At 37.1% G+C, this 26,244-nt stretch overlaps 1 protein-coding gene across 1 annotated transcript in view; it reads left to right on the top strand.

Annotated features, from left to right (window-relative positions):
* Positions 1-26,244, top strand: part of STXBP5L (syntaxin binding protein 5L) — a 429,885-nt gene that overhangs the window by 388,450 nt on the left and 15,191 nt on the right. Inside the window, exons 22-24 of the mRNA XM_045902962.2 lie at positions 16,780-16,950; positions 19,071-19,310; positions 25,667-26,027. Coding sequence (XP_045758918.1) covers positions 16,780-16,950; positions 19,071-19,310; positions 25,667-26,027 — 772 coding nt within the window. The remainder of the gene's footprint in view (positions 1-16,779; positions 16,951-19,070; positions 19,311-25,666; positions 26,028-26,244) is intronic.

Here is a 26,244-nt window from a genome sequence, read left to right on the forward strand (position 1 = left end):
ACTGTTGTGTTTTCATTTGTTTCCATGTACTTTTCTATTTCATCTTTAATTTCCCAGTTGACCCATTCATTATTTAGTAGGATATTTTTTAGCCTCCATGTATTTGTGGTCTTTCCAAGTTCTTTCCTGTGGTTGACTTCAAGGTTTATTGCATTGTAGTAAGAAAACATGCATGGTGTGATCTCAGTCTTTTTGTATTTGTTGAGGTCTGATTTGGGACCTAATGTTTGATCTATTCTGGAGAATGTGCACTTGAAAAGAATGTACATTCTGCTGCTTTAGGATGGAATGTTCTGAATATATCTGTAAAGTCCTTCTGGTCCAGTGTGTCATTCAAAGCCATTGTTTCCTTGTTGATTTTCTGCTTAGATGATCTGTCCATTGATGTAACTGGGGTGTTAAAGTCCTCTATATTATTGTATTATTACCAATGAGTTCCTTTATGTTTGTAATTATTTGTTTTATGTATTTGGGTGTTCCCAGGTTGGGGGCATAAATATTGACAATTGTTAGAGCCTTCTTGTTGGATAGTCTCCTTTATTTTGAAATAGTGCCCTTCTTCATCTCTTGTTGTAGTCTGGTTTAAAATCTAGTTTGAGATAAGTATGGCTACCATGGCTTTCTTTTGACATCCATTTGCGTGATAAATGTTTCTCCCTCCCCTCACTTTCAGTCTGCAGGTGTCTTTAGGTCAAAAAGAGTCTCTTCCAGGCAGTATATTAATGGGTCTTGTTTTTTTTTGTTTGTTTGTTCTGTTTTGTTTTGTTTTCCTTTCTGACACCCTATGTCTTTTTCTTGGAGAATTTAGTCCATTTACATTTAGAGTGATTATTGATAGAAACGAACTTAGTGCCATTTTATTACTTGTTTTGTCATTGTTCTTGAAGATTTTCTCTGTTCCTTTCTAGTCTGTTGCTTTTGGTCTTTCTTTAGCACTCTTTAATATTTCTTGCAGGGCTGGTTTAATGGTCATGAACTCCTTTAAGTTTTTGTTTGTCTGGGAAACTTTGTCTCCTTCTATTCTGAAGGAGAATATCCAGCCTTGCTGGATAGAGTATTCTTGGCTGCCTACTTTTCCCATTCAGCACGTTGATTAGATCATGCCACTTTCTTCTGGCCTGCCAAGTTTCTATGAATAGGTCTGCTGTAACCTTATTTGTCTTGTCTTTTAAGTTAGGGATTTCTTTTGTCTTGCTGTTTTTAGGATTTTTTTCTTTATATTTTGGAAATTTAACTATGATATGTCTTGGTGTTGGCCTCCTTTTGTTGATTTTAATGGGCATTCTCTGTGCCTCCTGGATTTAGATGTCTGTTTCTTTCCCCAGATTAAGGAAGTTTTCAGCCATAATATCCTCAAATAACCTTCTGCACCTTTCTCTCTCTCTCCTTCTTCTGAGACTCATATAATACAAGTGTTACTATGTTTGATGGAGTCACTGAGTTCCCCAAATCTACTTTCATGATCCAAGATTTTTCTTTCTCTCTTTTGTTTGGCTTCATTATTTTCCATAATTCTATCTTCTTTATAACTTGTTTGTTCTTTTGCTTCTTCCATCCTTGTGGTCAGTACATCCAGTCGGTTTTGAATCTCAGATATTACATTTTTCATTTTGGCCTGATTGTTTTTTTAGCTCTTTTGTCTCTGCAGTAAGGGTCTCCCTGATGTCTTCCATGATTTTCTCAAGCCCAGCCAGTATCCTTATGATTGTTGCTTTAAATTCTGGATCAGGCATATTACTTATATCTGTTTTTATTAGATCCCTGGCTGTGACCTTTTCTTGTTCTTTCTTTTGGGATGAATTCCTCCATCTTGGCATTTTGTCTATGTCTCTGTCGTCTCCTGTGTTAGGAAAGCCTGTTATGTTCCCTGTTTCTGAGAGTAAAGGCTTTATGAAGAAGAGATCATATAATGTCCAGGGCCTGGCGCTTCAGGAAGTGTCTCTGGTGTGTGCTGCATGGACTATGCTGCTGTGTTTTGGCTGCTCTTTCCCCCAGGTCAGTCCTCTGCAGAGTTTCTCCTTGCCTGCAGTAGGGAGTGTTTTGACCTTGTCCAGAGGGTGGCGAGTTTTAATTAGGTGTGCTCTGGTCTGCTGGTTGAAAGAATCCTGATGCTATTTCTACTAGAGCTGAAGTTTTGCAGAACACTATGGTCAGTAGACCTGAGGGGTATGGGGCTCTACCCTATTCAGGCCTGCCGACATTTAAAGTTCCAAACTTCAGATACCTGATGTGTCAGGTACTCTAAGAAAGGGTATTGCTGTGCTGGGACTGATACTGATGCAGGTTTGATTCAGAAGGTCTGTCACCCCAAAGCACAGGAACACCGGATTGGGTACAAGCAAACTAAAAAGCCAGTGCCCCAGTTAGCGGGCCCTCAACAGGTGTCTCTGCACCTATGCTGAGAGGCAGGGAAGGCAAATGGTGCCTGCCAGTTCTTTTGCACCCAGAGGGGCAATGCTAACTCTCACAGATGTATTCCAAAAAGAATGAAGAGTCTCTCCCTGTGCCCCTTAGGCAATCATCGGAATGTACAGTCTGCCCCAGGGTTGTCTGCCTGCCTCAGATCCAGGAGTAGGGTAGCAACCTCAGGTCTTCCCAGCCAAGCCCACGGACTTCAAAAACTCCAGTCTTTGAGCCCCATTGGTTGAAAACACTCACAAAATTCAGCCCCCTTCACTCTCCCAGCCAGTGGCTTTGGAGAAGTGTTCTTGTGCATATTCCTGTGTGTTCTACTCTCTCTCACCTTTCTCCATGACCAGGGATCCTTCCCTTCCACAGCACCTGTCATCCGTTTCTCCCCCAAATCCTGTCTCAGCACTTCCTACTTTCCTCAAAATGGCTTCTTCTCTCCCTCTAGTTGTGTAGTTTGTTCTACCAGTTCTCAGGTGAAGTTCTTGAGTATTCAGAATGATTTGATAGTTAGCTGTGTTTCAGGGAGGAGGCAAGCCTAGGGTTCTCCTACTATGCCATCATTGTAGCTCCCCTTCAAGAAGGGGATCTTAAACAACCTAACTTTATATCTCAAGGAACTAGAGAAAGGAAAAATAAAGCCCAAAATTAGTGGAAGAAAGGAAATAAAGATCAGAGCAGAAATAAACAAAAGAGACTAAAAACACAATAAAAAAGATTAATGAAACTAAGAGCTGATTTTTTAAAAAGATACACAAAATAGACAAACCTTTAGCCAGATTCCCCAAGCCTGAAAAATCACAAGTGAAAGAAGAGACATTACAACTGATACCACAGAAACACAAAGAATCATAAAAGACTACTATATGCCAAAAAATTGGAGACTCTCAAACAGATAAATTCCTAGAAAAATACAACCTACCAAGATAATCATGAAGTAATAGAAAACCTGAAGAGACCAATTACTAGCAAGGAGATTGAGTCATTAATTAAAAATCTCCCAACAAACAAAAGTCTAGGACCAGATGGCTTCATTGCTGATTTCCACCGAACATCTAAAGAATTAATACCAATCTTTCTCACATTCTTCCAAACCATCAAAGAGTAAGGATAACTGCCATACTCATTTTTCAAGGACACAACAAGAAAAGAAAATTATAATATTTCTGATGTACATTGATGTAAAAATCCTCAACAAAATATTAACAAGCCAAATTCAACAATATATTAAAAGGATCTTATGATAAAGTGGTATTTCTTCCAGGGAGGAAAGGATGGTCCAAAATCTGCAAATCAATGTGATCCATCATATTAACAAAATGAAGAATAAAAATCATGTGATCATCTCAATAGATGCAGAAAAGGCATTTGACAAAACTCAGTATCTAGTCATGACAAAAATTATAACCAAGTGGGAACAGAGGGAATGTGCCTTCCATAATAAAGACCATATATGACAGGGCTACAGCTAACATCACATTCAGTGGTGAAAAACTGAAAGTTTTTACTCCAAGATCAGAAATAAGACAAGAATGCCCAGTCTCAACACTTTTATTCAACATAGTACTAAAGTACAAGCTAGGGCAAGGAAAATAAATAAAAGGCATCCAAATCAGAACAGAAAAAGTAAAACTGTCTATTTGCAGAAGACATATATAGAAAACCATAAGGACTCCACCAAAAAACTAATAAAACTAATAAATCCAGCAAAGTTGCAGAATAGAAAATCAGTATGCAAAACTCAGTTGCATTTCTATACACTAACAATGAACTATTAGAAAGAGAAATTAAGAAAATCCTATTTGCAACTGTATCAAAAAGAATAAAGTACTTAGGAATAAATCTAACCGAAGGAATAAAAGAACTGTACACTGAAAACTGTAGGATATTAAGAAACTGAAGAAGACACAAATAAATGGAAAGGTATTTCATGCTCATGGGTTGGAAGGAAATATCGTTAAAATGTCCATATAGCCCAAAGCAATTTATAGATTCAGTACAATCCCTTCCAATGACATTTTTCACCAAAATAGAACAAATAATTTGCATGGAACCACATTTGACTCCAAATAGCCAAAGCAATCTTGAGAAAGAAAAAGAGGCATCACACTTTCTGATTTCAAACTATATTACAAAGCTATAGCAAGCAAAACAGTATGGTATTGACACAAAAATGCCATATAAATCAATGAAACAGAATAGAGAGCCCAGAAATAAATAAATTATATATATATATACTTATAAATAAGTGTGTGTGTATACACACACACATATATATTCAATTAACTTACAAGAGAGCCAAGAATATACAATAGGGAAAGGATCATCTCTTCAATAAATGGTGCTAGGAAAACTGCACAGCCACATATAAAAGAACAAAACCGAACCACTATCTTATGCCATACACAAAAATCAACTCAAAATGGATTAAAGACTTGAACATAAGACTTAACAATAAAACTCCTAGAAGAAAACACAAGTGGTAAGCTCCTTGACAGTGGTCTTGGCAGTAATTTTTTGGATTTGAAACCAAAAGCAAAAACAATAAAAGCAAAAATATGCATAAGTAAGTAAAAATATGATATAGTGGGACTATATCAAACTAAAAAGTTTCTGTATAGTAAAGGAAACCATTGACAAAATGAAAAATCAATCTACTGAATGGGAGAAAATATTTGCAAATCATGATTCTGATCAGAGGTTAATACCCCAAAAATATAAAGGATTCATACAATTCAATAGCAAAAAAAAAAAAAAAATTCAGATTAAAAAATGGGCAGATGGGAGTGCTTGGCTGGCTTAGTCTGCTCAGCATGTAACTCTTGATCTAGGGCTTCTGAGTTCAAGCCCCATGTTGGGCGTATAGCCTACTTTAAAGAAAAAATGGGCAGAGTAGCAAGATGGCGGAGGAGTAGGAGACCTGGATTTCATCTGGTCCCAGGAATTCAGCTAGAGAGGGATCAAACCATTCTGAACACCTACGAACTCAACAGAAGATCAAAGAAAAGAATAACACCAACTCTCTGCATAGAAAAGCTTCCACTTTCTGGAAGGTAGGACGTGCAGAGAAGTGAATCCAAGGCGATATTTGGGAAGATAAACAGTGGGGGAGGGGGCCTCGGTCAGCCGCTACTAGCAAGTGATAGAGCAGCGGAGCACAAAATCGGAACTTTTAGAAGTCGGCTCCACTGAGGGATGTCGCTCCAGTGGCTAAGCAGGGGGTGGAATCCTCACTGGGACAGTGTGGTCTCAGGACCCTCAGGGTCACAGAAAGACTGGGGGTGCCTGAGTGCACAGAGTTCCCAGGTATTGGAGCGGGGAAGCTAGCTGCAGAGACAGAGCTGAGGCATGGAATCTCAGCTCAGGGTTGCCATAAACTGTGATCTGCGGCACAGTCGGGCCACTGCTCCTCCAGCAGGGACCCAATAAGCAGCAGATCTGGGGAGACTCCCCTTCCTGCCCCAGAAGGAGCTGCGTGGGAGTGCACTGCAGGGATCTCCTGGGTTTGGAGACTCCACACAGGGTCATGTGCCAGAGATACAAATGCTCAGTCACAACCCAGGTGAGCATGGAGTGCAGTCGGAGACTGGGGAGACAGGAGTGATTGACTGCTTTTCTCTGGGGACTCATTGAGGAGTGGGGCCCCAAGTTCTCAGCTCCTCCGGGGTGGAGATTGGGAGGCTACTATTTTCGCTCTCGTTCTCCAAAGCTGTACGGAAAGCTTGCAGGGAACAAAAGCTCCCGAGAGCAAACCCAAGCAGATTACTTAGCCCAGACTGGCAAGGGTGGGGCAATTCCGCCTCTGGCAAATACATTTGGAAACCACGGCAACAGGCCCCTCCCCCAGAAGATCAGCAAGAACAGCCAGCCAAGACCAAGTTTACCGATCAATGAGAACGGCAGAACTCCAGCACTAGGGGAATACTGCACATAGAATTTATGGCTTTTTCCCCATGATTCATTAGTCTTTCAAAGTTAATTGTTTTAATTTTCTTTTTTTTTATTTTTCTTTTTCCCTTTTTCAATAAACATCTTATCAATCCCTTTTTAAAATCTTTTTTATTTTTCATTTTTAGAGTCATATTCTATCCCTTACTAGTAGTTATCCTTATTTTTGGTATCTATATATTAGTTGTTCTCTCTTTAAAATTTTGGGATACAATTTCTTCTAACAGACCAAAATATACCCTAAATCTCTAGTATATGGCTTCGTTCTAGTCTCCTGCCTGATCACATTCTCTTCCTTTTTTTTCTTTTTTTTTTAAATCCTCTTTTTTCTTTTTTCAAACTTCTTATCTTATCAATTCCTTTTATAAAATTTTTTATAATTTTCATCTTTACAGTCGTATTCCATCCCTTCAACATATTAACCCTTATTTTTGTACATATACAAGTTTTTCTTTCTTTAAAATTTTGGGAGGCACTTTCTTCTAACAGACCCAAATACACCCAAAATCTAGTGTGTGGCAGTAATCTATGCACCAGCCTGATCATATTTGATCATATTCTGTTTTGTTTTGTTTTTATCTTTTCCTTTTTTTTTTCTTTTTTCTTTCTTTCCCTTTCTTTTCCCCCAGTTTCAGCTCTCTTCTGATTGTTTAGTGTATATTTTTCAGGGGTCGTTGTTACCCTGTTAGCATTTTGTCCTCTATTCTCCTCTGGACAAAATGACAAGACGATAAAAATCACCTCAAAAAAAACAACAGTACCGACTGCCAGGGACCTAATCAATATGAACATTAGTAAGATGTCAGAACTAGAGTTCAGAATGATGATTTTAAAGATACTAGCTGGGCTTGAAAAAAGCATGGAAGTTATTAGAGAAACCCTTTCTGGATAAATAAAAGAACTAAAATCTAACCAAGTCGAAATCAAAAAGGCTATTAATGAGGTGCAATCAAAAATGGGGGCGCTAACTGCTTGGATAAATGAGGCAGAAGAGAAAATCAGTGATATAGAAGACCAAATTCTGGAAAATAAAGAAGCTGAGAAAAAGAGAGATAAACAACTACTGGATCATGAGGGCAGAATTCGAGAGATAAGCGATACCATAAGATGAAACAATATTAGAATAATTGGGATCCCAGAAGAAGAAAGAGAGAGGGGCAGAAGGTATATGGGAACAAATTATGGCAGAAAACTTCCCTAATTTGGGGAAGGAAATTGGGATTCAAAATCCAGGAGGCACAGAGAACCCCCCCTCAAAAATCAATAAAAATAGGTCAACACGCCAACATCTAATAGTAAAACTTGTGAGTGTCAGAGACAAAGAAAAAATCCTGAAAGCAGCTCAAGAGAAGAGATCTGTAACCTACAATGGTAGAAACATTAGATTGGCAACAGACCTATTCACAGAGACCTGGCAGGCCAGAAAGGACTGGCAGGATATATTCAGAGCACTAAATGAGAAAAATATGCAGCCAAGAATACTATATCCAGCTAGGCTGTCATTGAAAATAGAAGGAGAGAGAAAAACCTTCCAGGACAAACAAAAACTAAAGGAATTTGCAAACACGAAACCAGCCTTACAAGAAATCTTGAAAGGGGTCCTCTAAGCAAAGAGAGAGCCTAAAAGTAACATAGACCAGAAAGGAACACAGACAATATACAGTAACAGTCACCTTACAGGCAATACAATGGCACTAAATTCCTATCTTTCAATAGTTACCCTGAATGTAAATGGGCTGTATGCCCCAATCAAAAGACACAGGGTATCAGATTGAATTAAAAAACAAGACCCATAGATATGCTGTCTGCAAAAGACTCATTTTAGAACCAAAGACACCCTCAGATTGAAAGTGAGGGGGTGGAAAATGATTTACCATGCTAATGGACACGAAAAGAAAGCTGGGGTGGCAATCCTTACATCAGACAAATTAGATTTTAAACCAAAGACTGTAATAAGAGATGAGGAAGGACATTATATCCTACTTAAAGGGTCTATCCAACAAAAAGATCTAACAATTGTAAATATCTATGCCCCTAACATGGGAGCAGCCAATTATATAAGGCAATTAATAACAAAAGCAAAGAAACACATCGACAACAATACAATAATAGTGGGGGACTTTAACACCCCCCTCACTGAAATGGACAGATCGTCTAAGCAAAAGATCAACAAGGAAATAAAGACTTTAAATAACACACTGGACCTAACAGACTTCACAGATATACTCAGAACATTCCATCCCAAAGCAACAGAATACACATTCTTCTCTAGTGCCGATGGAACATTCTCCAGAATAGATCACATCCTCGGTCACAAACCAGGTCTCAACCGGTACCAAAAGATTGGGATCATTCCCTGCATATTTTCAGACCACAATGCTTTGAAACTAGAACTCAATCACAAGAAGAAAGTCAAAAAGAACTCAAATACATGGAGGCTAAAGAGCATCCTATTAAAGAATGAATGGGTCAACCAGAAAATTAAAGAAGAATTTAAAAAGTTCATGGAAACAAATGAAAATGAAAAAAAACAACTGTTCAAAATCTTTGGAATGCAGCAAAGGCAGTCCTAAGAGGGAAGTATATAGCAATAGAAGCCTTTCTCAAGAAACAAGAAAGGCTCAAATACACAACCTAACCCTACACCTAAAGAAGCTGGAGAAAGAATAGCAAATAAAGCCTAAACCCAGCAGGAGAAGAGAAATAATAAAGATCAGAGCAGAAATCAATGAAATAGAAACCAAAAGAACAGTAGAACAGATCAAAGAAACTAGGAACTGGTTCTTTGAAAGAATTAATAAGATTGATAAACCCTTGGCCAGACTTATCAAAAACAAAAGAGAAAGGACCCAAATAAATAAAATCATGAATGAAAGAGGAGCGATCACAACCAACACTAAAGAAATACAAACAATTATAAGAACATATTATGAACAACTATATGCCAGCAAATTAGATAATCTGGAAGAAATAGATGCATTCCTAGAGATGTATCAACTACCAAAATTGAACCAGGAAGAAATAGAAAACCTGAATGACCTCTAACCACTAAGGAAATTGAACCAGTAATCAAAAATCTCCCAACGGGATGCCTGGGTGGCTCAGTTGGTTGGGCGTCTGCCTTCGGCTCGGGTCATGATCCCAGGGTACTGGGATCGAGTCCCGCATCAGGCTCCCCGCTCCGTGGGGACCCTGCTTCTCCCTCTGCCTCTACCTCTCTCTCTGTCTCTCATGAATAAATAAATAAAATCTTAAAAAAAAAAAAAAACATTTAAAAAAAAATCTCCCAACAAACAAAAGCCAAGGGCCAGATGGCTTTCCAGGGGAATTCTACGAAACATTTCAAGAAGAATAAATACCTATTCCACTGAAACTGTTCCAAAACAAATAGAAATGGAAGGAAAACTTCCAAACTCGTTTTATGAGGCCAGCATTACCTTGATTCCAAAACCAGAAAAAGACCCCATCAAAAAGAAGAATTATAGACCAATATCCCTGATGAACACAATGCAAAAATTCTCACCCAAATACTAGCCAACAGAATCCAACAGTACATTAAAAGGATTATTCACCACGACCAAGGGCTGCAAGGTTGGTTCAACATCCATAAATAAATCAATGTGATACAATACATTAATAAAAGAAAGAACAAGAACCATATGATCCTCTCAATAGATGCAGAAAAAGCATTTGACAAAGTACAGCATCCTTTCTTGATCAAAACTCTTCAGAGTATAGGGAGAGAGGGTACATACCTCAATATCATAAAAGCCATCTATGAAAAACCTACAGCGAATATCATTCTCAATGGGGAAAAACTGAGAGCTTTCCCCCTAAGGTCAGGAACACGGCAGGGATGTCCACTATCACCACTGCTATTCAACATAGTATTACAAGTCCTAGCCACAGCAATCAGACAACAAAAAGAAATAAAAGGCATCCGAATCAGCAAAGAAGAAGTCAAACTCTCACTCTTTGCAGATGATATGATACTTTATGTGGAAAACCCAAAAGACTCCATCTCAAAACTGCTAGAACTCATACAGGAATTCAGTAAAGTGGCAGGATATAAAATCAATGCACAGAAATCAGTGGCATTCCTATACACCAACAACAAGACAGAAGAAAGAGAAATTAAGGAGTCGATTCCATTTACAACTGCACCCAAAACCATAAGATACCTAAGAATAAATCTAACCAAAGAGGCAAAAATCTGTACTCAGAAAACTATAAAATACTCATGAAAGAAATTGAGGAAGACACAAAGAAATGGAAAAATGTTCCATGCTCATGGATTGGAAGAACAAATACTGTGAAAATGTCTACGCTACCTAGAGCAATCTACACATTTAATGCAATCCCTATCAAAATACCATCCACTTTTTTCAAAGAAATGGAACAAATAATCCTAAAATTTGTATGGAACCAGGAAAGACCCTGAATAGCCAGGGGAATGTTGAAAAGGAAAACAAAGCTGGTGGCATCACAATTCTGGACTTCAAGCTCTATTACAAAGCTGTCATCAAGACACTATGGTACTGGCACAAAAACAGACACACAGATCAATGGAACAGAATAGAGAGCCCAGAGATGGACCCTAAACTCTATGGTCAACTAATCTTTGACAAAGCAGGAAAGAATGTCCAGTGGTAGGAAGACAGTCTCTTCAACAAATGGTTTTGGGAAAATTGGACAGCCACATGCAGAAGAATGAAACTGGACCATTTTCTTACACCACACACAAAAATAGACTCAAAATGGATGGAAGACCTAAATATGAGGCAGGAATCCATCAAAATCCTAGAGGAGAACACTGGCAGCAACCTCTTCGACCTCAGCCACAGCAACTCCTTCCTAGAAACATCGCCAAAGGCAAGGGAAGCAAGGGCAAAAATGAACTATTGGGACTTCATCAAGATAAAAAGCTTTTGCACAGCAAGGGAAACAGTCAACAAAACCAAAAGACAACTGACAGAATTGGAGAAGATATTTGCAAATGACATATCAGATAAAGGGCTAGTATCCAAAATCTATAAAGAACTTATCAAACTCAACACCCAAAGAACAAATAATCCAATCAAGAAATGGGCAGAAGACATGAACAGACATTTTTCCAAAGAAGATATCCAAATCTCCAACAGACACATGAAAAAGTGCTCAACATTGCTTGGCATCAGGGAAATCCAGATCAAAAGCTCAATGAGCTACCAACTCACACCAGTCAGAATGGCTAAAGTTAACAAGTCAGGAAATGACAGATGTTGGTGAGGATGTGGAGAAAGAGGAATACTCCTACACTGTTGGTGGGAATGCAAGCTGGTGCAGCCACTCTGGAAAACAGTATGGAGGTTCCTCAAAAAGTTGAAAACAGAGCTACCATAAGACCCAGCAGTTGCACTACTGGGTATTTACCCCAAAGACAGAAATGTAGGGATCTGAAGGGGTATGTGCACCCCAATGTTTATAGCAGCAAGGTCCACAATAGCCAAACTACAGAAAGAGCCAAAATGTCCATCAACAGATGAATGGATAAAGAAGATGTGGTGTATATATACAATGGAATATTATGCAGCCATCAAAAGGAATGAAATCTTGCCATTGCAACGATGGATGGAACGGGAGGGTATTATGCTGAGCGAAATAAGTCAGTCAGAGAAAGACATGTATCATATGATTTCACTGATATGAGGAATTCTTAATCTCAGGAAACAAACTGAGGGTTGCTGGAGTGGTGGGGGTGGGAGGGATGGGGTGGCTGGGTGATAGACACTGGGGACGGTATGTGCTATGGTGAGCGCTGTGAATTGTGTAAGACTGATGAATCACAGACCTGTACCTCTGAAACAAATAATACATTATATGTTTAAAAAAAAAAAAAAAGAAGATAGCAGGAAGGGAAAAATGAAGGGGGGGAAATCAGAGGGGGAGACGAACCATGAGAGATTATGGACTCTGAGAAAGAAACTGAGAGTTCTAGAGGGGAGGGGGGTGGGTTATCCTGGTAATGGGTATTAAAGAGGGCACGCATTGAATGGAGCACTGAGTGTTATTCACAAACAATGAATCATGTAACACTACATCAAAAACTAATGATGTAATGTATGGTGATTTACATAACATAATAAAATTTAAAAAAATGGGCAGAGGAACTAAATAGACACTTTTCCAAAGACAACATACAAATGGTGAACAGTTACATGAAAATGTGCTCAACATCACTAATCATCAGAGAAATGCAAATCAAAACCACAATGAGCTATCACTCATACCTTTTACAGTGGTTATCATCAAAAAGAAATTACAAGTGTTAAGGACGGTGTGAAGAAAAGGGATCCCTTATGTACTGTTGGTAGGAATGTAAATTGCTGCAGCCATTATGGAAAACAATATGGAGGTGTGTAGCCACATTTCTGTAGACTCTCAGCCAAGTGTGGGTGATGACCCAGCAAGAACAAAGGAATGACCCAAAGACAGCGATCGAGACCTAGGTTTATTGGGAGAACTTAAGTACAGGGAGTCCAGGAGTGGCCAACTGAACAAAGCATCTGCGGCTGGAAACTAAATGCAGCAAACTTTTATAGTGTAGTAATTATCCTAGCAATTCTCTGTAGCTTTGCCCCTCCTTGCATGGCAAATGTTCCAAAGAGATAAAAGCCCACCACCTGGACATTCTGCATTACCAAGGAGATACTCTGGGTTGGCCAACCCTGGAGCCCTTGACCTGAAATGCTGAACAGCACATTTTCTACCTATCTTGCTTGTGGAAAATAACAGAGAAGATGCACGGGATCTATACATTCTCAAGATAATGATTAACAGGGGCATTCAGGGTGTGCTTCTACAAACCAGCTATCTTGCCCTTAATATGCAGGAGGTTCCTCAAAAATTAAAAATAGAACTACCATGTAATCTAACAACCTCACTTCTGGGTATATATTCAAAAGAAATGAAACAGTATATTGAAGGACTGTCTGCACTCTTATGTTCATTTCAGCATTATTTACGATAGTGAAAATAGGGAAACAACGTTAAGTGTCTTGTCAGTGGATGAATGGATAAAGATGTGGTATATATATACACAATGGAATATTATTCAGCTATGAGAAAAATGGAATTCCTGCCATTTGCAACAACATGAATGGAGGCATTGCGTGAAGTGAACTAAGCCAGACAGAGAAAGAAAAACACTGCATGGTATCACTTATATGTGGAATCTTTTTAAAAAGTAAAATAGAAGTTATACAAACAGAATAGAAAGGTGGTAGCCAGGAGCTGGGGAGTAGGAAAAATAGGGAAAGGTTTGTAAAAGGGTACAAACTTTCGGCTATGAGTATGTTCTGAGAATCTAATGTAAAACATGATGACTATCATTGATAACATTGTAATGTGTAACTGAAATTTGCTAAGAGAGAATTTAAATGTTCTCACCAAAAAATAAATAAATATGTGAAATGATAGGCATGTTAATTAATTAGATGGTGGGAATCCTTTCCCGATCTATATCAAATCATCATGATGTATACTTTATGTATGTTACAATTTTATATGTCAGTTATACCTCATTGAAGCTGAAATTTTAAGAATAGTTATTGCAAGTTAAAACATTCTATTCATCACTGACAAAGCCTTAGGCAATGTTTTCAGTAAGAGATTATTTTCCCTAAAACTGTAAAGTTGTTCCCAAGTAGTTTTAAACATCTACTTTTAAATGAACAAATTATAAGTTAAACTTGAATAAATGGGTAATTATGGAGAAATGAAGAGAAAGAAGCTCTTTCAAACTTCGGATTTCAGCAACTAAACATTAAACTCAAGGTATATAAACCTGTGCTCATTCAAAGCCCTTTTAGCTTTGACAACAAAATCATAGCTATGAAAAGTTTGCTATAGTAGAATCAAACTAAAACTGGAGATAAAAATTACGCTGATCAAGAGAAGTCTGTGATTCAGTACACCCAGGTCTTCAGCTTACAATTCTTCAAAAAAAAAAAAAATCCTAAAAATAAGAGCTTAAAAATCTCAAAATGTCAGCAAAAAGGTAGAAAACGAGAATAGTCAAAAAACACTAAAATGAAGACAAATTAAAAATTACATAAACCTCAGTTTTGGTGATTATGATGGCAGAGATGTCCTGCTGTACCTGGCCAGCAATAGCACAGCTCCTAATATCTAATTCCAGGATCATCAATGCTGAGCCACTAACAGTGGTTCTTTACTAAAATAGTAACGCCAGTGTGGTTGGGCACTGTTTTGGCCTGCAAAGCTTCTGAGTATACCTTACAGGTTCTCCTTGAGGTTTTCAGCGGCCTAATATCCTTCCATAAATTCTTTTCCTGCTAAAACAAATTAATCAAGCAAACCAACATTAAGTCAATTAACAAACCAACGTGTCCTCCAACCAAGGCAATCATGCCTGATGAAAGGGCAACTTTTCCTAACAGCCGTATGCAGAAGGGGGTTTATTTTTGCAATTTGTACCCAATTTTTCTTTTTTTTTTTTTTCCTTAAGTAGGCTCCATGCCCAGCATGGAGCCCAATGTAGGGCTTGTACTCATGACCCTGAGATCAAGACCTGAGCTGGAATTGAGTCAGACGTTTAACTGACTGGGCCACCGAAGTTGCCATTTTTTAATTCATTCTAAGTCTTTGTTAGTGCCAGCTATTGTTCTCAGTGTTTTCCTATTTATCAGACTACATTTGATAGTGCAGGAGGGGTAGAGCTCTTGACTTCAGCTTCCCCATGACTAACTCATTAAGGGATATTTCTGCCTTTCCACCTGGGAATCCTGAGAATCCCAAGATCTGTGTTAATATGGAAGATGACTGGACCCAAAAAGGATGGATCTCAATGTGCATTACACAGGCTACTCCTAAACCCTATTAAATATTGCTATCCCTTACCAAATACTTTAGTTGACCCTGTGGCCCAGTTTTTAAGCATATAGACACTAAGTGAGAAAATCTGGATCCAAATTTTGCCTCCATGAATACTATTTGTATAATATTAGACAATTTTCCAAACCTTTTTTCTGAGCTTCAGTTTTCTCAACTGCAAAATCAGGATAATAAAGCATCTACCTTGCCGGGCTGTTGTGAAGATCAAATGGGTAATGTGTATGAAGTGTCTGGTATTTCAATATTTAATAAATATGTTAACTTTCCTTTTTAAAAAATAGCAAAACACACTAATGCATATGAATGGTGAAACGTAATTGGATTGTCATCCTTGCACAAGGAAACCCAGGAAATGGACAATTTTTTTTCAAACTCTGCAATACAAAAAGGCTATAATGGAGTAGACAGTTATACCATATGGACGTTAAACAGGATTTTCTCCATTTAACTCTATCGTCCTTTGAATGACCAAAGTACATTTTTAAATGTACTCTGAATATTACAGAACTATGACATGTTTCAAATATTATATATTAGCATTTATTTATTTATTTTTTAAGATTTTATTTATTCATTTGTGAGAGAGACAGAGAGAGAACAAGCAGGGGGAGAGGCAGAGGGAGAGGGAGAAGCAGACTCCCTGCTGAGCAAGGAGCCCAATGCGGGACTCAATCCCAGGACCCTGGGATCATGACCTGAGCCGAAGGCAGACGCTTAACCATCCGAGCCACCCAGGCGCCCTATATATTAGCATTTAAAAAAGACCTATTTTTGGTGGCATTATTTCCAAGTTTTTAAGTTCTATCAAAACAGAGATAAATTCATAAGCTAGCTCTAAATAAATAGTACTATTTGCCTTAGACATGAGCAGTTTAAATAGTCTGAAACAAGAATGACAGTAATAATTTTTGTTCAGAATTTACCATATACCAAGAAGTGTTCTGGCATGTGACATGAATTATCACAAAAACTCCATGAGGTAGATAATTTTCCCAACTTATAGAAAAGGAAACTAAAGTATGAAGACTTCAGTAATTTGTACAACTTGTAAATGATAGAACTGGGATTTGAGCCCAGGCAGTCTGGCTCTAGAATCAATCTTCTTAAGTACTATTTGCAACTACACAGTGAGATGCTTCCATTCTATGTTTTAAACTCCAAGCACTGGAGGTACTTCCAAAACTTATATAAATAGGCGTATATTTAAATTATGCAAAAGAAAGTCAAATACTATAACCTATTTTGTAATGGCCATTAAATTGTATATAATACTTAATGGGGATATAGAATAAATTTTAAGCTATGTTAATTAACCACATATTAAAAATGAACTTATATGTAATAAAAATCTTATGAAATTTTGGCTAACTACTGAAAATGTGACTAATCTTAAAATAGCAAGGGCTTAGCCATCTTTCTATGGTTTAAAAAAAAGGAATTCTCACTCTTCATTAATCTACATATTTGGGTTCCTTTATATGAAGATTTAATTATGATATTTATGCTGCCTTCTTCCTCTTGATACAGATCATGTAAATGGACACTGCACAAGTCCAACCTCTCAGAGTTGCAGTTCTGGAAAACGTCTGTCAAGTGCTGATGTTTCAAAAGTAAATCGCTGGGGTCCTGGAAGACCACCATTTCGGAAAGCACAATCAGCTGCTTGCATGGAAATTTCTTTACCAGTCACAACAGAAGGTAAGTTAAACATACAAATTTTTGTGGATACAATTAAAATTTGATATGCCATGATAATGGGAGCTAGAGGACAAGGGATGTAGGTCTTGGTGTAAAAGATACTTTAAAACTACAGTCAATTCTAGGCAATGAGTGACTGAGAGCTGGTCAAACTGTGGCCATGACTCCAAATCATTCCTCACTATACCTCCTTCTTCATCTCTAAAACCAGAATGTCTGTGCTTATTGGTAGACACCTCCTCTGTACGAGGGGAGATCTATGCCTTAATCAGTTCTTTACACTCCCAGCAGCAATTGAGAGTTTCCTTCCATCTCAATGGTAAGCCTTTCAGTGTCTCTATCAGTAGATAGTTATTTAATGTCTTGCAACCCTCATTTCCTCAACTGTCAAGTGAGTATGACCAAGAAAAAGGCAGAATCTTAAGTTCTGAAGTTTGCAATCTTCATATGTTTTTAAAAGGAAGGATTAATTGCATGTTTATGGAATGAGTGTTGGAACATGGATTAAAGTATAAGAGCTAGAAGGCCAGAAATTTTTAGAGAGGGAGAAAAAAAAGGAATCTTGTAACTTAGTTGCTACAGTCTTGCTGACAAAGAACTTTGGGGAAAGATAGAGGAAAAAATAATCTTAGAAGATTTTCTTTAGTAATTCTATTCTATAAAGTAATTCCCCATTTACCACCTCAAAAACTTTTTAGTAATGACCTGTATTTAAAAATTTAAATTTAAAAAATTTTTTAAATTACAAAAAATTTTAAAGTTTAGTATTATACCATACTAAATCTGGTTCATGGATGTGTAGATGAGATTATTTCTCTCACAGGTGTATGAGTAACAAACTTGAATGTTGATGAACCACGAATGGAAAAACTTCAAAAGCATATTAGCTAGGAATTTTATAATAGAAGCAAAATGTAAAGGTTATAGAAGTAGCACTCTTAATCAGTGGGTTGAGTTGAGAATTTTGAGTTTTAGACATTTCTGCCTCTAACTTCTACTGGATTCTGGGATAATTGCTTAACTCTATGTCTCTGTCTCCAAATCTATAGAATTGTGTAGATTATATCCAAGCTCCCTCTCATCTCTAAATTCTATTACAAATAATTATTTTTACAAACTTGTTGAGGGATAGAAGAGGGGGATTAGGAATACTATATTTTGCTTTTTAGAAAAAGAAGAGTCTAAGGAATTTATATTTAGTCTCTTTTTATAAAAATGAGTCACACTTGACCTATCGAGAAAGAAAGGAATAGAAAAAAGAATATAAGGAACTTGAACTCTGGAGCAATTATAAGAACAAAACACTCCAGTAGTACTTAACTGAGGCGGGGCGGGGGGGGGGGGGGTTCTTTTATGCTTATTGGAGTGTGCACATGAGTAAATGTTGATGAGCAGGAAAACTTGAAACCATCCTACTTCCTTTAGGTGGGCTGAAGCCCTCTCAGATTACTATTAACAACGAGATGGTCCTGTCTACAGCTTCTTATTTGGTTCTAGGTAAAGTTAGAACTGGATTTGGATTCAAGTTGGTATCCTGAAAGTAGTTCAGGGATATAGCAGTTGCTCTTTTTGGCCTTGGTAAATATAACAACTGCAGTCACTCCAAATATAGCAAAACCAAAAATTATGTCAGTTAGGGAAATGTATTCACCAAGAACATTTGTGACCTTTCAGTTAAGTAGCCATAATGTTGTCAGTAGGTGGGAATTGCCAAGAAATCATGAGGACTATTTTCAACAATTGAGAGATAGAAGGAAACCATAATTAAAATGGTACCAGAAATTCTTGTAACCTTGACTACTCAGACTAAATATTTTTTTTTCCAGACCAGAAAATTTCAACTAATTTGTGAGGTAATGTAGGGAGAAAAACCTGGTGAACTGGAACTCTGGAGATTCAACTTCTAGTTCCAGCTCTGCCAAAGTTTGTGATTTACATATCTGGACTTCAATCTCTTCATTATCAAAATAAGCTGATGAACTGGACAAGCAGTCTTCCAGATCAGTTAACAAGGAATCAAATTCTACTTCCCCTTCATAATTTTGTTTTTCATGTACTAAGTCTGACTTTACTTGTTATGGAAATACACTGACAATTTTTGTTTTTCTGAATTTCTATAGAAAGCCGAGAAAATTCCTATAATCGTTCTAGAAGCTCTAGCATCTCCAGTATTGACAAAGATTCGAAAGAAGCAATTACAGCACTATACTTCATGGAATCCTTTGCTCGGAAAAATGACCCTACGGTCTCCCCTTGTTTGTTTGTTGGAACTAGTCTGGGAATGGTTTTAATCATCTCCCTGAACCTACCTTCAGCAGATGAACAAAGATTTACAGAGCCAGTCATGGTATTGCCAAGTGGTAAGGAATTTTATTTCTCAGTTGCTACTTTTTAACAGTTAGATATAAGATAAGGTATAACATTAATTTATACTGATCTGGAATAAAGTTTGTAAGTATTCTGTATACTGGAAACTATTGAAAATTTCATAAATTGTATACTATCCCAACATTTGTCATACAGCAACTTACCATTCCTTAGGATAAAATAATATAATTATTTTTATGGTAGGAAACTGTGGAACTGCCCACCTAAACAATGCCTTGGGAAAAAGGTTTCTGAAAAGCACTAAGGAAAACCTTAATGCAAAAGTTAAAGTATTTAATGAATTAAATTATTTCTCCAAAGTTCCATGCCAGATCAGAGCCTATGAGTGTTTTTTAATCATCCCTGAAGAACTCAGAACAATTAATCTAAAAGCAGTCTGACTTGACATAGCTTTCTAAAGTCCTTGGTAACCTTCCCATCTTGTTTCAAAGGCATGCCATACAATTTCTTTCTTTTTTATCCTAGTGCCTAAAGAATTTAACATAAGTTACGAGTATTTTGCTAAAGCATATGTTGTATTCTCTTGAATTATCTTTCCTTCCTTCCAAAGAAGAGATGAGTGTGATTCCTCATGCAATTCCTTTGAACATTTTAAAATTTGTTCTTCTCAATAACTTTTACTTTGTATTTCCAGTGTATGATGTTTTTCAGATAGTTTTTAAGTAAAAAAAATAAGAATTTTATTAATATATAGGATAAGGAATTTTATTTTAAAAGAATGCATATATATAGAATGCTAGGTTAGAGTTATATTTTGTTAACTGGTGTGCTAAATTCTTGTAGATTTTTACTTATTGTAGGTGGAATAGTCAGCTCTCTACTAGTGTGGCAAATTTAGATAAATGTGTGTGTGTGTGTGTGTGTGTGTGTGTTAAACAACTGAAACTGATCTTCTCATACTTCTGGAGACTAGAGGATCAAGATTAAGGTGTCAGCAGGTCTAGTTTCTTCTGAGGCATCTGTCCTTGGCTTGTAGATAGCCACCCTTACCATGTCTTCCCATGGCTGTCCTTCTGTATGCATGTACCTCTGGTGTCTCCCTGTGTATCCTAATCTCTTCTTAGATACCAGTTTGGATTGGCCCACTCTAACAACCTCCTTTTAACTTAATCATCTCTTTATAAACTCTACCTTAAATATAGTACTAGGGTTTAGGCCTTCAACATATGAATTTGGTGGGGACACAATTCAGCCCATAAAATGCATTGTATTTTAAAAGTTAATCTCTTAGGGTCACTTTAATTGTAAACATACTTCATGATGAGAAAATATCTTTTACTACATTCCTAATTTTAAGGAAATATGCACAATTCTCTTACAGTGATTGAATTAGAGCCAGATCAGTGAGGTCATAATGAATTATTAAACGCTAATTCAATCCACTATTTAACTCAATAAATTATTATCCATATTGGACACCTAATATGTGCCAGGCATTCCTTACAAGTTTAAAGGTGAAAATCTAACTCCTGTGTACACAAGTTTACAACTGTAAGTGGAAGACAATTTTCTAAGAGATAGTCTAACAAATATGGTTTTCTATGTCACAAGCCTAGAAATAAACAGATCTGGAAATAATTTAACAGATCTCTCAATATTATGGGAAAGTCCTTTACCGTTCTTAACAAACATAGACTAAAAATGATGGCAAAATACAAAATAAGTAGAGATTTAACTTAATAATGTGGTATCTGGTTAGTTAATATTTACAAAGCTTTTCCTTGACTATTTAAAGATACATAATGGGAGCCTGTCTCCTCCAATTTTCTGTCATTATTCTCCAGTTCTTTCAAGACTTGAGCTCACCAGTTGTAACAGTGTACCACACTAATACAAGATGTTAATAATAAAGGACAAAGGGAGCATATGGGAATTCTGTACTCAATTTTCTGTAACCCTAAAACTGCTCTTTTAAAAAAAAGTATTTTTTAAGAGCTACATAAAAGAGTTAACTATGAAGGTAGGTTCAGATGTGTTTTATAAATAACCATGGAAAAGAGAGAAAGCCTAGTTGGAAGATCATAAGAGACTACTATTGTGAACAATAATTATGCATATAAACTGAACAACCTAAAAGAAATGGATAAATTTCTAGAAACATACAACCTACCAAGACCGAATCATGAAGAAATAAAAAATCTGAACAGATCTGTAATTAACAAGGAGATTGAATCAGCAATCAAAAGCCACTCAACACAGAAAAGCCCACTTCTCCTTTTTAAGGAAACTTTTCACATTAATCTACTGTGGTTTTCTTGACAACAAATTCAATGATATGAAAATTTGAAGTGCACTAAATCATTGAATTTTTCCACTGAGAATGGAAAAGCACCGAAAGATTATCCATTCCCCGTAGTTATCCCTTTAGTCTGTATCAGAATCACTTGGAGGGTTTGTTACAACACAGATTATTGGCCCGCGCCCCAAGGGTTTCCAAGTCAGTAGGTCTGAGGTGGAGTCTGAGGATTTGCATTTTTAATGAGCTCCCAGGTGATTCTACAAAAGCAACTTTACATGCTGGGATGGAAAAAGCTACAATTCTTGGCTCCTGTTTAGGGAAAAACCCAGTGCTTCCTCCTTCTGTGTTTGTCCTGTGTACCTCTTCTCATTTCACAACTCACACTCACAACTTCCACACTCACAACACTTCCGACACCAGACGCGTGGAGGTTTTTCCTCATAGCAAGCAATTCTTTGCAACGCCAGCTAGATGTCCAATTTAACTCGATTCTGACACTATCTGGAAATAACTATCAGATCCCACAGGTTCAGGGCTCAGTTCCACAAAACAGCCCTCTCTCCTTCCTTTAGACACCAGTCGGAAGTCTAGTTTATCACCTGTGCTTCTGACCCATTGGCTATAAATCTGGGGTTTCCACAACCCCCTCCTTGGGTTCAATTAATTTGCTAGAGTGGCACACTGAACTCAGGAAAATTGTTTACTTACCGTTTGCCTGCTTATTATTAAAATTTACAGATGAACATCCAGATGGAAGAGGTGAGTAGGGAAAAGAACACAGAGCTTCCAAGCCTTCTCCAGGAGCATTACTCTCCCTGCACCTCCACCTATTCACCAACCCTTTTGAGTTTTTATGGAGGCTTCATTAATTACATAGGCATGATTGACTAAATCATTGACCACTGGTGATTGAATTCAATCTCCAGCCCCCACCCCTTCCTTGCTCCGTGGTGGGGAAGTAGTGGGACTAAAAGTCCTAACCTCTAATCACATTGTTGGTTCCTCAGGCAACCAGCCCCCATCCTTGGGTGAGGTCCAAAAGTCACCTCATTAACATAATAAAAGACACCTGTGTTGCCTTCTCATTTAGAAATTCCAAGGGTTTTAGGAGCTCTGTGTCAGACACAGAATATAAATCACAGTATTACACATGAAAATTCAGTTTAATCACAATTCTGGTTAAATTTAATTCTACCTACTTTATTTCTATGCCTGTGTAGTTGAACATGGCTAGAGAAAAATATATAAACACAATAAATAGTCTCATTTTGAAATAAATCATTAATAACTTCAACTAGGCTCCTTTGCTGCTGGGTGATTATATTTACTATATTTCCCTAGTCCTCTCTCCCATGCTCTTGAACAATTATATTTCTCCACTCTTCTCAAACCCCCAATACCTCCTTTGCTCTTTTCAATGTCAGCTAATGACCACGTGTCCTCTTTCACTGTGGAAATTGAAACAAGCAGATAACAACTTCAACCACCACATCTATATCTCCTGTCTGCTTATCTCTCCATGGTCTCTATATTCTCTCCTGTTATTATGACTAAACTGTGTAAGCTCCCAACTTGGCCAACTTCTCTACTTGTACACTCAAGAAAGTCAATCCAGCAACTTTTCCTCTGTTTCCTTTATATAATTACATTATATTTGTATTATTACACCTAATTGTGTAATTATAATGGTAATAAATACTTATCTTTCTGCTAGATCAGCATACAAATATGCTGTTCTTTCTCCCATTAAAAGAGAAAAACTTGGGGTGTCTGGCTGGCTCAGTTGGTAGAGCATGTGACTCTTGATCTCAGGGTTGTGAGTTCAAGTCCCACATTGGGTGTAGAGGTTACTTTAAAAAATAAAATCTTAAATAAATAAATAAAATAGAAAAACTCTCTTGAATCTATCCCGCAAAATGCTCCATTTCATTTCTTTCTCTTTAATGCAAAATTCCTTGAAATGTTTGTGTTATATTCACTATTTCAAATTTCCTTCTCCCATTCTCTCGTCTCCATTCTAATCAAGCTTTCTCCCATACCAATCAATAAAAACTTCTATCTAGGTCACCACTGAACTCAGGGCTAAATCCAATGGTCAGTTCTCAGGCCACATCTTACTTGACATATCAGCAACATATTACACAGTTTACCATTGTCCCTACATTAAAAACACTTCACTTGGATTCCAGAACACTATATTTACATACTTTTCTTCCTAACTTTCTAGCCATTCCTTATCAGTCCACTTTGCTGGTTCCTTCTCATTTCACTGGACTTAAAACATCAGAATGCCCAAAGACTGGCTCAAACCTTTTCTGTTTTTTATTTATATTCAAGGCCAAAATGAAATCAACCAGCCTCATGACTTTAAATGCCATTGATAATCTGATGGGTCATATATTTGTATTTATAGTCTGTAACCATCTCCAAATTTCTGACATAGATATCCAGTTACTTAACATCCACTTGGATGTCTAATAAGCGTCTCAAACTTAACATATCCAAAACTGAGTTCCTGGTATTCTTTTCCTTTCCCCCATATTCTTTCCCACATCTGTTAATGGCAATTCCATCCTTCCAGTTTCTCAGGTCAGAAACATTAGAATCATCCTAGACCACTATGTTTCTTTCACACTCTAAATCCAGTTTATTAGCAAATTCTGTTGGTTTGACCTTTATAGTATCCTCAGATTCTGATCACTGCTCACCATCTCTGTTGTTACCACCTGATGGGAGGAAACCTCTATCTATTTCTTGCCTTGATTTAACGTACTAACCTATTAACTGTTCTCCCTTTGTTCAACCTTGATTCCCTTTAGAATATACCCAGCAGGAAGAGTGATCCTGTTAAGTGAAAATTAGATTACAACACCCTATTCTCAAAATCTTCCTCATACCAAGTAAAAGTCTAATGCTTTTGGCATTATCTTTTTTCCCCATGGGACACTGGGACAACGGTTCTTTTATTCCTTGACCCTCACACTGAAGCGCCTAAACCCTGCTCTCCTATTTTCTTCAGTTACCCTTGTAGGACATTTACAGTCTTCTTAGTTTTGAAGTGGATTTTAAAACACAACTGGGATGTTAAAACACCTAAACATGTTATTTTAAATTTGATAAATTTTAAGTATGTTAAATTATAGAGTACTTTCTAAATGGAATGTATTTTTATTTATCATTCTTTTTTAAGTGTCTGTTGTATGTACACTCTTGAGCCATATCAGCCTGGGTTAATCCCCTTACTCTCTCTGCATGATGTCAGAGGACAAAGGAAGAAAAAGACTGCTGGGGCATTGCTTAAGGACAGTCTGACAATGTCCAAAGATCAATCTATCACAGGTTACCTCTTAAGCTTTATAGTATCCTGTCCTCTGGGACTGGCAAAAACACCCATAGGTAATAATTGGGCATGGATATTCAAACTTGGAGAATCCAGGTGAGTAAACTTCTTTTCTGTATAAAGATGCATAAGCCTGCCTAAGAGCCAAAGGACTTTTTAATACAACCAAAATTGCAAGCATGAACTCTATATGTTAAAATTTCATGAAATTTATTCTAGGTGTTCAATTTCAGAAGAAAAAAAAAACCATTTTCTAGTAAATGAGCCTAAGAAATAAGGAAATGGAATCAGATGGTATGATTTTTTTCAGTTGAACTTCTTTCAATAAATAAAAATTATAAATTTTCTAAAATTTGCTTTTTAAAAAAGGATGTTAAGGGGGTCTATATAGTATGGTAAAAGAATACTGGATTAGAAATTAGGAAACCTGAGTTCTAGTCCAGGCTCAACCACTAACTTGCCATGTGACATGCCCCAAGTCTCATCACTTTTCTGGGTCTCCATTTTCTCATTAATAAAATGAAAGGATTTGACAAGTTGATGTCTTAGGCCCCTTTTAGACCTAACATTCTATGATGCCAAGAAATTGCAAATGATGAACTCACAAATCTACTGATACATGTATATTACTGCAATATTATGACACTATAGATGTAAATTATCAGTATAAAACATTTACTACCCATAAATGAATAACAACTGTTTTAGAAAGAATTTCACATGCCAGTGATATGAAATTGTTTTTATAGGTACATTCCTCTCACTGAAAGGAGCTGTGCTAACATTCTCCTGTATGGACCGAAATGGCGGATTAATGCAACCGCCATATGAAGTTTGGAGGGATCCAAACAACGTAGATGAAAATGAAAAATCTTGGAGAAGGAAACTGGTCATGAACTGCCCTTCTCCATCCCAAGAAATAGGAGATCATCAGTATACAATAATCTGCTCAGAAAAACAAGCCAAAGTCTTCTCACTGCCTTCTCAGACTTGTCTTTATGTTCATAACATCACCGAGACATCTTTTATACTCCAAGCAGATGTGGTGGTCATGTGTAACAGTGCCTGCTTGGCATGCTTTTGTGCCAATGGGCATATCATGATAATGAGGTACTTGCCTTCTTTATAAATTATCTGGTAATCACAACAGTGTGACCAAGGTACAGTTCTGAAAAGTATATGTGTAATGTGCAATCAAGAAGCAACCTGAGATCATTGCTTCATTATGTTTGTGAATGTTTCATTATTTGACAATTTGAGGAGACTATGGGGTTTTTATTTTTTTATTTTTTGCTTTTGCTAAAAATGCATTGCATTGTGAGTGAAA

This window comes from Mirounga angustirostris, unplaced genomic scaffold (genome assembly GCF_029215605.1).
Source record: "Mirounga angustirostris isolate CCGP_5_RB_7025 unplaced genomic scaffold, mMirAng1.0.hap1 SCAF_1, whole genome shotgun sequence".
Taxonomy (NCBI): domain Eukaryota; kingdom Metazoa; phylum Chordata; class Mammalia; order Carnivora; family Phocidae; genus Mirounga; species Mirounga angustirostris.